This window comes from Talpa occidentalis, unplaced genomic scaffold (genome assembly GCF_014898055.3).
Source record: "Talpa occidentalis isolate TD23 unplaced genomic scaffold, MPIMG_talOcc4v2.1 talOcc4.2, whole genome shotgun sequence".
Classification (NCBI taxonomy): Eukaryota; Metazoa; Chordata; class Mammalia; order Eulipotyphla; family Talpidae; genus Talpa; species Talpa occidentalis.
In genome coordinates this window covers 136,707,540-136,720,105 of record NW_023602073.1, presented here as the reverse complement: position 1 = coordinate 136,720,105, position 12,566 = coordinate 136,707,540, and the positions used below count along the sequence as shown (strand labels likewise).

The window sequence follows — 12,566 nt, the reverse complement described above, 5'->3', positions numbered from 1 at the left end:
TAGAACAAATAAATGCTTTTCTACTTAGTCTTTTTTTTTTTTTTTTTTTATAGAGGCATGTTTTTATTTATTTATTTATTATATTTGTTTGTCTTGTTTATACATGCACTGGGTACAGTCAGAAGCGCGGGAGGGTGAGAGAATTCACCAGAGCCAGAGCGGGGAGCAGAGCAGGCAGAAGGGCTGAAGTACACTGCTGAGGGGAGCAGCGGGTGGCAGGAGAGGTCTGCGCACCATGTGGGATCCTCCTCCGGTGGCCGGGGAGCAGCCGGGGATCGAACCGGCGCCGCAGAGGCCGCGGGCAGCTTCGCAACCCAGCGCTCAACCGCTGCGCCACCGGGGAGGCCCTTTTCTACTTAGTCTTTAACTGAGATTTTAAAAAGGGCCTGTATTCTTTATTTTAATACTCATTTACAGTTTCACCTATAAATTTTTCAATTTTTTTCCTTCAAAATATTTCTAAAAATACCACTGACAAGACAGGAGACACATTTTGGTACTGTAAGACCACCTTCAACTAAAAAAACAGTTAGGGATGTGCATTTTTTTAGTTTTAAAAGTTTCAGGAAATAAGTAGCTTCCAGTAATAGAAAATTAAGGAAGACATAAAGTTCATTCATAAAATAGAGTGAGAAAAGTATTTGAAGTACCTAACTGTGAGGGCACAAGAAAAAAAAAAAGGTATTTTATTCACCACAGATGTCTCTATTTTCTTTGAAGTAGGATTAAAACAGTAAAGCATTTCCCAGCTCCCTGCTGGAATTATTCAGAGGTTGGGCAAGTTGGATTATTTGGATTTGTAAATAGTGAATGCCAAAAAATGTTAAGTTCCTTGCAAAGAACATGTATCAGGAAAAGAGAAGTATTATTACTTCAATTCCAAATGAATAGCATTTTATTTGCTCCCATAAAAATACTATAATAATATTTATCTCAGTAAATGTTGAGGGGAAATGCTGCAACAATTTCCTTTCATTTCAACAGCATGGGGAACAGGGAAGTCATTCAGTATTTAATTTGGAGGAGTAACCTATATTGGTGTCTTTTTTTGAGGTTTTGTGTCAGTTTATATCCAATCCTTATCTTTTTGAGTGAGAGCATCCCTTGGAAGGATAGAAGGGAAAAAGGAGGAAGAAGATTAGAGGTAGAAAATCAATCTTGGAAATTATAATTGTTAGTGAAAAGATGAGAGACAACTAACTAGACTCAGAAAAAGGAAAAGAAAACAATATTGGGGAGATGAAAGAGAATGCAGAAAGCAGATGAAGTTCATTTCTCCGCTCATATCTTATTGACTGTACATTTGAGCATATTATGGAGTATTAAGGACAAGAGATACATTTACTATCTCTTTTTTCTCTCTTTTCTTTTATGGGTAGCTTTAAGAAATCAAAAGATCAAGCTGAAACTTTGTATTTACTCCAGCAATTGAGTAAACTTGTACAGAACAACTGAAATGCAAGAATATAGAGGGAGTCCTGTGTGCGTTTGTACATGATCTGTATCTCCAGCCACAGTGTATCTTTGCAGAGCTTTAGGGTTAGAATGACATACAGTGAAGGACTCACCAAAAAGGTCATTGGATTTCTTTTTTAATTTATTTTAATTTATTTGTTTATTTGTTTTATTTATTTATTTATATTTATTTATTTATTTATTTATTTATTTTTATTTATTTATGTTAGAATGACATACAGTGAAGGACTCACCAAAAAGGTCATTGGATTTCTTTTTTAATTTATTTGTTTATTTATTTATTTATTTATTTATTTTTTTAATTTCATTTATTTATTTTTATTTATTTATGTTAGAATGACATACAGTGAATGACTCACCAAAAAGGTCATTGGATTTCTTTTTTAATTTATTTATTTTTAAAAAGATTTATTTTTATTTATTTATATAAGCACTGGGTACAGTCAGAAGCGGGGGAGGGTGAGAGAATTCACCAGAGCCAGAGCGGGGAGCAGAGCAGGCAGAAGGACCGAGGTACACTGCTGAGGGGAGCAGCGGGCGGCAGGAGAGGTCTGCGCGCCATGTGGGACCCTCCTCCGGTGGCTGGGGAGCAGCCGGGGATCGAACCGGTGCTGCAGGGGCTGCGGGCAGCTTCGCAACCCAGCGCTCAACCGCTGCACCACCGGGGAGGCCCTCATTGGATTTCTTTTCTAAAATAGCTCAGATTCTCTACAATTCACAAAGGCATATGAATAAAAGCAAGATTTTGGGAGTACAGTACTTAACTGCTTTATCTCCCAAAGACCGCGGTCACCTTAAATTTCCAAAGAAAATTAAAGAAAGACCAAAGAACGAAGGATCAAATTATTTTAAATGTATGATTAATTTCCTCACCTTGATCAGGCAATTCCTTAAGAACTCCCCTTCTTATCAGCTCCTCTCTACTTTGTCTTGTAGATATCTTCCTTTCCAAAACTTTTAAAAAGAATAAGCACAAGTAAGAATCAAGTCATGACTTATACAATTATTATAAAAAACATTCCAAGTAGAACTGAGCACAGTTATTCTGTCCATTCAGGATCAAAGGTTATTTTTCTAGACACGCAGCAACATATGTGACTGGAGACCACATAATCAAGACAGGAGCAAGCGGCTCCAGCCTATCACCAGCCACTGTACCTGCTCTTTCAAATGATGATGTTTGACCAAGAATTCAGACACATTTCCTACTATCTATTGAACACAAAGTCTGCTTCTCAGTTTGAAACATTACTTTCTTTAGTATAGTAGTCCCCAATTATAGAACACCAAGATCCAGGGATACTTGACATTTGAACCTTATTTAAACTATTTTTTCCTATACATATATACCATAAAGTTTAATTTATAAATTAAGCACAACAAGAGATTAACCACAATAATAATATAGCAGAACAATTTTAACAATACATTGTAATAAAAATTATGTTATTGTGATCTCTCTCTCAAAATGTCCATTTGTGTGTAGTATCTTCTTACTATGGCTGGTGGCTGGTAACTCTAAGCATGGAATGCAAAACTGGATAAGGAGTAGTATACTGTAACAATGCACTCTCAAACACAGGCTTCCATGCATACATGGTGTATGTAGAGGATATGTATGTTTACATTAAAAACAAACTCATGAACAAATAAACTTTCAATATATATTCAAGTAACTCAACTGAATCCGAGAGAAGGGACTATTTTTGCAGTGTTTCCTTACTCACACCATCTATTAAAAAGTGCAACACGTCGGATTTCTATAACTTTTTTTCTTGCCCAGGCTCACAAGTTCTAGAATTTCTAGAGTATAGACTTAGGAGGAAGGAGCTAATTCATCCTTTCAGAGCATGTAAAGAAATGGGCATCTAACACTGATTTTTTTATTTCTGGAAGAAGTCTAAATTCCTGTTACAACTTCAGAATGGCGCTTAAGAGCTCAAGGGTAGAATTTCAGTCTGATTTATCTTAATGAGTGCACATATATACTAAGCCCTACATGTCTACATAGCTGCTAGCTCCATTCCCCACTCTTGGGGGCCAAGAAGGTGTGTAAAATAAATACGAATTACACCATACTAAGCCTTTGAGTAAATATCCCCCGGGTGCATGCTGCAGAACTGTTCCTTCAAGATGCCCCATTCCAAAAAGTACTCTGACGTAGCAAAAAAGGGCCAGAGAGGGAACTCTTCAGGGAGAAGGAAAGGCCCATTGACAGAGACTGGGTAGTCACAGCAGGAGATTTCTGAATCCTACTTGCCCAAGATTCCTATTCTTGTTCTCAAATTGCAAATCCTGGAGTCATCCTGGACAGCGTATTTTTCAAGACCCAAACTAAACCCTGTAACCCAATGTCATGCCCTGACATGTAAAAACACAGCTTATGAAAACTCAGAACACTGGCTGGAGTGGGGAGAGACTCCAGGTGCCCAGAAACAAGAACTCACTGAAGGCAGAGAGGTAGAGGGAGGGCGAGCCTTGGGCTGGCAGTTTTGTATTAAGCCATGGAAGTCCTCAATAAGTGTTTAGCAATGGCATAAGCCCAAGAAGAGCAACATTTAGTCTCTCTTGAAGCAACTGGAATCGTCCCCCTTTTGATAACTAGGAATTGTGTCTTCCTTTTTTATCCTGGTTGCCAGAATGGTCAGAGTAAAACTTGATATTTAACATAGATTTCATATGACAATGCGTGGATGAGATCTGTTTCTGCCTCTGTAGTGGCCTGACTTCATTTATATTTTGTTTATAACATATATATGCACTTTGTTCTAAGTTTAGTCAAACATTTCTGGAGAGGGCCTCCCCAGTGGCACAGTGGGTTGAGCGAAGTGCTGTGAAGCTGTCTGCAGCCTCTGCAGCGCCGGTTCGATCCCGGCCGGCGAGGGTCCCACATGGCGTGGCAGACCTCTCCTGTCACACCCGCTGCTCCCCTCAGCAGTGTATTTTGCCCTACTGTTCTGTTCCCCGCTCTGTCTTTGGTGAATTCTCTCACCCCCACACCTCTGGCTTGTACCCCAGTTCTTGTATAAAAATAAATAAATCTTTTTTTTTTTAATTTTTTGGAGAGAATCATAATGGAAGCAAACAAGAAAATGAATCAATGAATAGCCAAAAGAATGATAATTAAGATCTTAATAGTTTCATTTTAAAATTTTTATTAAAGCAACAGTGCATTTAACATTATTTTTATTAAAGCAACAGTGCATTATGTTGGATTTAACATCATGCAAGTTTCAGATGTGTGTCACTGCAAATCAAGACATGTCTACACCACATTAAGTTCATCACTACAAGTCCAATTCTACCCTTCACCATAGAGTTGACCCGCTGGACTCTTCTCCTGTCCCTTCCTTTCTGGTAACCATTAATTTGATCTTACAGGTTAAAAGTTTATTTCACTTAGTTTATTCATTCATTATTTCTTTATGTACCACTCCTGAGTGAAATCATATGCCTTATTTCAGTAAGGTCTACCCACATTGTCGAAATAGCAAGGTTTCGCCTTTATAACATCTTACTGGTTTAAATGGAAGCACAGAGGGATCCCTCCTCTCTTCCTTCAGGTTACCTTGTGTTCCCACCCTCACTTCCAGAAGCAGGTAACAATAGCTCACTGAAATGCTGGTGAAGATTTCAGTGGACAAATTAACTGGGTGTGGGAGGACCCAGGGAGCTGTTCTTTCATGGGAGTTCTTTTCTGTAAAAGGAGGATTGTTATTTAAATACCACTTCAATTTCCTCAGACTTTTGTAATAAAGGAGATACCCTGGGGCCTTCCTGGTGGTGCAAGTGGTTAAGTCTCAGCACTATTAAGTGATGTTGACAGCCACTGTAGCAGGAGTTTGATACCCAGCCAGGGAGCTGACCCACAGGGCCCAGCAGACCTCTCCTGTCTCGCATGCTGCTCCCCTCAGCAGTGTATTTCAGTCGATCTGCCTGTTCTGCTCCCCATTCTGTCTCTGGTGAATCCTCTCTCACACACACCATCCACCCCCCTGCACCTCTGGCCTACACCCCAGTTCTTGTATGCATAAGTAAGTAAATCTTTTTTTTTTTTTAAAGGAGACACCCTGGTGAGTATAGGAAGTCAAACTTTGTGCACAAAGTCACTGTGGCCACTGCTGAGCCCATGCAGGTGGGTCAGAAGGGTCCAGGCAGGCAGCCTTCCAGACCCTTGCAAACCCATCCAGGTGGGACTGGGGCTCCGTGGGAGGTGCTGCTGAGGACCTCTCACGGGGTTCCCAGTCGCTGGGCCTGTTGGTGGGCCCAAAGATTCCAGGTTGTTTTGCACCACACTTCAGGATGGCGGTGGCAACCCCAAGAGCAGGGACCCACTGGCCCTGAACAGGTCACATGGTGGGAAACTGAATGCATCCCCACTTATTAAATAGTCAGCAGTGTTTCTGATCTTCGAGGAAACAGACCTTTTAATAGTTTGCTTCTTTAAAGCAGCCTAAAATACAAAATAGTTGTCAGGGGTTCTGGATTCTGGTCCCAAAACTTCCACGATCAGATGAGTGACGTCAGGCAGGCCCTTTGGGTTCCAGCACCTCTAATCAGCTCTCTGGAAACTGAGGGACAAGGCCACCCAGCTCACCAGTCATGCTCACTGCGTCACCCATCCATCCAGACCATTCTGCCACCTCTGCGTTAGTGCTAACTTTCACCCTTGCACTGAAGTATCACCCGAGAACTTGGAATATTTTCTGCTTCCCAGAAGATGCTTTAGTTCAGAATGGCATTTTCTGTGGCTTTAAGTGTAACTGAATCACAGCTAAAAATCCTTCCTCTCTCTTCCTTGTAAACTCTGCAGCTCTGAAGCAGCAGCTGGCGTCCTGTCAAAAATCAAAAGCAACAGCTTTGTTCTTTTGCTCTACCTCCTATAAACAGGCCCTAATAGGAAAATGCCGTTGGCTATTTGTTTGGTCTTTGGCTGGGCACATTTTGAACACATAATGCAGATAAGTGTGTACCGAGCCAAGGAGAACAAACTGCAGGCGACTAAGCCTGGGAGGTATGTCCCAGGGCCCAGAGTTCCAACCACCGCACTCCTGGGAGAACAAGTATCTCACTCTTCATCTTTTAAAATATTTGCCTCATGTTTATATAGCGTCTGTATGTTTGCAGAACACATGCCCTGGGAGCTTTTTCATAGGCTCGAACGGGCTCTGCCCTGGTATGAATCTGAGAGGTCATTCTAGTCCAACAGGCCGCACACAGCAGGAGTCATTTCAGGAACGTTCCAGAGAAGTGCTCACCTGCTTGCAAACATTCACAGGCTTCGACCGTTCAGTTATCATCACCCTCACGCGGAGGGTGTTAGTCCTCACAGGAGTTCAAATCACAGTGGCTGGTTTTCTGTACGCACAGGGAGCGCCCACGCCCCACAGCTCCAGACTAGAGTAAGCCCTTTGTGTGTGGGAAACAGCAGGAGCTTGCTGTGTGTTCCCTGAGAGCAAAGCGGTTATTGAAGCCTCCTAGAATCTGACCCCAGTACCCCACCAGCTGCTCTTTGACTTTGAAGCTCCCACAAATCTGGACAACGGCAGTAATTTGAGGGGCCTCACTCGCCCTTGCAGTTGAAGCAAATAAATGCTGGGGAAGAGACTGAGCTGGGCCACACACCAGATGAAGTAGCCAGATCTCTCCCAGAAAAGTGGAGTCACCAGTTGAGAGAATGGTTTGCTCACTTTTATCCCAGTTGAAAAAGCATGAGTGATTTTTTTCCCCACCAAAGGCAAGTAAAGCTGTGATTTCTGTTTCATTCTTTGCCCTGGGTGCAGATTCAAGTTCTGGGAGTTCACTCCTGATTCTAACAACTCACTTTCTGCACTTTCTTCTTTCTGAGAAGCGAGGTGAAGGGAGCCTTCTGCCCCATCTTCCTCACTTCATGCTTCCGCTCAGGTTTCTCAAGTACTAGGAAGCAATCATCTGAAGACTTCCCAGCGCTGTCCATCTCGAAATAGCTCAGCAGCTTACCTTGGCCTCTCGAAGACCCCCTAAGCTGATCTCCTGGTCTCATCTCCCTGACGCCTCTCCTAACCACTCTCTCTGGCTTCCCAGTACTCCATTGCTTCTGGTGCCTGCAGCTTCTCACCTGAGGCAGGTCCCTGCAAGGAGGTCTTTATGCTCCCCAGATAATGATTCTCCCAGGCCCCTCTCATAACTCACCCCATCCCCTGTTGTAAGGGAGGCTTCAATAACCCCATCTCTGTTCAGTGGTCACCTTATAAAAATCTCTTCCCTGCATACTTTGCTCCCTTTCTTGTCTCTATCCATTTTCTTACCCTACAAAATATACCATCACCTACAGACCTGGGACGTACGACTTTGTCACTTATACTCTTGATAAGAACCAAGACTGCTTTGTTTACGGCTGCAGGCCCAAACGGGTCTTGCAGGCGTGGGTATTCAGAAAGGATGTGTATTTGTTGCAGAAATGAATGAAGGAAAATAGGCTAAAAGTGATAATGGTCTTGTTTTCTGCCGGGTCACCAGTTCCACTCTAGGAGAGAGCAACTAAGGCTTAGGGCAAAACTCTAAGAACAAGAGTCTTCTGTCTCCTCTCTCCTCAACTCCTTGGCTGGGCTCAGCTCTCTGTCGTACAGCTCATCTGAAAAAGTCTCTGTATGTGCTGAAGAAGGGAGGTCATAGTATGCAGAGGACAAACACCCGCCAACGAGCTGGGTGTAGCAACGATTGGGCTCATCATAAATTACAAGTGATTTATGATGTCCTTCTGGGCATGGAGCCTGCATTCAGGAGGGGAGGCTGGGGCACAGGCCACCAGCTCCTTTCTGTGGATGCACGGCCAGGATTTTATATTACTCTGGAAGTCTCAGTGAGAGTAAATCTTGCAGTCAACAAGTCACTTGTGTTTTCTTTTGGCGAGGAAAGAGAGTCCTAATTCTCAATTCTAACACTGTTTAATGATGGAACAAAATAGAAGAGCAAACAGGAGACCATTAAATAAACGTGCCATGTTATCTTCTTGGTGCGCAGTACTGAATGGCCTTACTGTAAAACTGATGGAAACAGAAAACCACTTGTCTTATGCTGAAAATGTGCTATAAGAGCCTGGCTTTTTTTTAACCTCTTCTCAATGGTAGTTAACAGAAAACAGAATGTCAAGTAATGGTCTCCTTTCTAAAAGACACTTCAGTAAGGCCGCACTAAATCATTTATGGAATCAACCACCAAAATGCCACCCAACAGGACATTTGCAAAAACCTTCCAAAACATCCCAAGAATGTAAGGCAGAGAAAAAAGCCAACATCCCCACCTAAAAACACGCAGGGGTCTGGCATTTTCTTGTTTATCCTCGCCACTCCCCTACTCAAAAATCCTACAGTCTACAGAACAACTCAAACTCCTCAGAACAGCAGCCAAGCTTCACAACTGGTCCCAAGTAGCCATTTTCCCGCTCACTTCTCTCCCTCCATCTCTTTTCTATAAGTCCACCGTTAAAGTCAAACTTCACTTCTTGCCAATTTTCTAGAGATTTTCTGCACCCCTTTATCTCCATTCTTTCATTTATAGTTTCTGCCTCCTAGAATCAGACTTCCCCGCCCTCAGGTGAAATGCTCCTTGAAATTTCAACCTGCTTCAAACAGCGCCCCCTGGAGGCGATCTCACTAACCCAGCTCTGGAATTAATAACTATGCCCCTAAAACACCTTTAAGTTACTTTCCTGTGCTTCAGCTTTCTCATCTACAAAATGGGGTAACAATACCCTTCTGGCTCTCTTGGAGATTAAATGAGTTAAAACACTTCAAATGAGTTAAGTGCTTTGGCCACTATCTAGAATCTAGATAGTATTCAGTAAATGTTACCTATTACTATTAGTTCTACTATAGCACTACATTTTTTTTAAAGATTTATTTATTCATGCATACAAGAACCAGGGTACAGGCCAGATGTGCGGGAGGGTGAGAAGATTCACCAGAGACAGAGCAGGAAACAGAACAGGCAGACTGACTGAAATACACTGCTGACTGGAGCAGTGGGTGAGACAGGAGAGGTCTGCCGCGCCATGTGGGTATCTTGCCAGCCGGCGGGGATGGAACCCACACTGCAGAGGCTGCGGACAGCTTCACAGTGCTGCGCTGACTGCCTGCGCCACCAGGGGACATTACTACATTTGTCATTGCTATGTGCAGCTTATATTCACACGACTCTAGTTTAAGTCCTATGAGGCATGTCTTGTTATTCTGCCCCATAATGTAAAAAAAAAAAAAAAAAAAAAAAAATCATTTCACAGAGTAGATATTGTGTACCTAAATGTATGTGGGGGGTGGAGGGAGCAGGACAGCAGGTCTAGCATTCCTTTCTACTTCTTTCAGAAACAACTCTTTTGATTTTCAGCCTTTGAGAAACCACCTTCCCCCTTCCTTAATCTAGGTGTCCTTGATTTTTGTGTGAGGCTAATCCCATCCCTGAGTGCTAGGGAGCTCAGGTTTCTCCAATGAAAGCCCAGTATCTCTCTGGCACTAGGGATTGGTTCAGCGAGACACACGTGTTTAAGTTGCACCAATGAGATCCCCTGCGGGAATTATAGGACAGGAAGGTTTTTCCCTCTCTCGTGAAGTTGTTCAAACTAACTGAATATGAGCTCTTAGTAGCCACTTTGTCTCCACAAGCTTAACAACAATAAAAAAAAAAATCAGTATAGATGCACATAGACTCCAAAGAAGATGGCAGATTCCTAATCATAAATCTAAGTACCTGGATCCAGTCCATGGGCTTTTTTGTTATGTGAACCAATCAATTCCCTGTGTGCTTAAATTTGTTATTCATTAGCAGTGAAGAGCTCTGATTAGTCAAAAAAGATATTCAATAGATGTTTTTAAATTGTATTTTCTTCTAACAGAGGATAAGATTTCTTTAGGCTTCAAGATAAAAAAAGTGAAAATACTATGGAGGACCTCTTCTTCCCCCACTTTTTTTTTTTTAAATAAATTTATTTATTTATTTATTTATACAAGCACTGGGTACAGTCAGACGCGCGGGAGGGTGAGAGAATTCACCAGAGCCAGAGCGGGGAGCAGAGCAGGCAGAAGGACCGAAGTACACTGCTGAGGGGAGCAGCGGGCGGCAGGAGAGGTCTGCGCGCCATGTGGGACCCTCCTCCGGTGGCCGGGGAGCAGCCGGGGATCAAACCGGCGCTGCAGAGGTTGTGGGCAGCTTCACAAACCAGCGCTCAACCGCTGCGCCACTGGATTCTCCCCCCACTCTTAAGCTTGAAATTTGACTGGACCTTAAGAAAGAGGAAGATGGGGAGAAACAGGTCCCTTCCGACTCTTAGGAAATCAGTCACAACTTCCTCCAGAAACCTGATAGTAATCATCCATTTATTTGGTGGTTAGACAACATTTTTATATTTATTTTCTCATCAGCCCGCCCAGCCTTCCTTAAAGAAAGGCTAAGCAATTATTTCTGTTTCCCTTGACTAGATAAGGCTATTCAGATTTAAAGAAACAAAGCATATTTTCTAGGTACAAACGTAGAATCTGGCTGAACCTGCTCCAAGTGAACCCCACTTTTGCTTCACAAGCAAATAGCTACTTTTAGCAGGTCTGGTATATCCTTTCAGACCTTCACAGGCAAACATGCATTTTAGTTTTCCCATTTTTACATAAAAGATATGATGTTTTACAAACTGTTGCATATCATGCTTTTTCAATGAACACTATAAGTAAGTTTTTTAAACTTGCAGGTGGTAGAGGTGACAGAAAAGGTTGAGAGAGAAGGGAAGAAGGGGAGATGGTATTTGCCGGTGCAAACAGCTAAAATCACTGGTGTTCCCCAAAGGGGCTGGGAACACTCTTGGAAGATCAATCCAAAGGGGACTTGGTGGCTTTTATTCCCAAGGGATAAAGGTTCAGGACTTAAACAATGAGCAAGTCCCTGATTCCAGATGGGCCAGGAAGTACAAGTAATCTCAGGAGAGTAATTAGAGGCCAGGATTTGTGAACTACGTGAAACACAGCTTGTCCTTCCTTTTTCCAGTCTTACTCTTGCAAACATACGAGAAACACAAATGAATAAGACAGGTGCCTTTGGATTCATCCAGTTCGATGGAAAGTCTCTGGGTTTCCATTTCTTGCTTCTTAAACATAAAAAATAGTAAACCCAAGACAGATGAGACCATGAAAGCCAAAGACGTTTGAAATAATGAATGATAATTATCTTTAGAGTAATTAAATTCTAAGCTCACACTAAGAACAGGCTAGAGAACTGATATAAAAATGAATCAGCTCCCACTGTTGAAGAGGTTTTCAAACCAGATCACAAGTCATCTCTATTAAAGAAGCTGGTGAAGCTGAATCATAGCTCTAACAATCCTCCCCTTAATCTTCTGTAGAAGTATCTGCCAGACACATTCAGGGACTGCCCTTTTGATTGAGATGGGGTAATGCCTCATTTCATCACTGATCAGGAGTCAAATGACAAGCAAGAGTAGATCTAGAAGAGACCTGAGTGATATTAAACGTTCCTAAATTAAGGTATTCCAACTTGTTTAAATATCTATCATCCAGGATTAAAGGCATCTAAAATTGTTCATATCTTAGGTCAAATGTTTTTGAGGGGGTTAATGTATATTCTCTAAAAGCCCACTTTTATTTATCCAAGGTATGAACAGTAAAAATTAAAACATCACCAATTCAAACTAAAAGGTGTGAGTAGTCTAAATTAGTAATAAGATTGAGTAATAAGAATAAACATAAATAATGTTTATTATTTTTTGTGTTTGTTTGTGTGTGTGTGTGTGTGTACAAGTTTTCTTAAGATGACAAACTAAAATGTTTGTTTTCTATAGTATGGAGCTTCTTCAAAAACTAAAAATATACCTGCCATGCGATCCACCAATTCTACTAGTAAGTATCTATCTTAGGGATATAAAACCTTGAATTCAAAAAAATGTATGCACCCCCATATTCATTACAGCATTATCCACAAAAGCCAAGATCTGGAAATAGCTTATATGCACATCAAGGGTGATATTACTTGGCTATTTAAAAAAAGAGAGAGAGAGAGAGAGAAACCTTGCCAACTTTGACAACATGGATGTAACTGGGGGTGATTATACT

The 12,566-nt window shown here is 41.8% G+C and overlaps 1 protein-coding gene across 1 annotated transcript in view; it reads right to left on the bottom strand.

Moving 5' to 3' along the window:
- Positions 1-12,566, bottom strand: part of PHACTR2 (phosphatase and actin regulator 2) — a 135,264-nt gene that overhangs the window by 77,235 nt on the left and 45,463 nt on the right. The window contains 1 exon segment of the mRNA XM_037520503.2: positions 2,350-2,430. Coding sequence (XP_037376400.1) covers positions 2,350-2,430 — 81 coding nt within the window.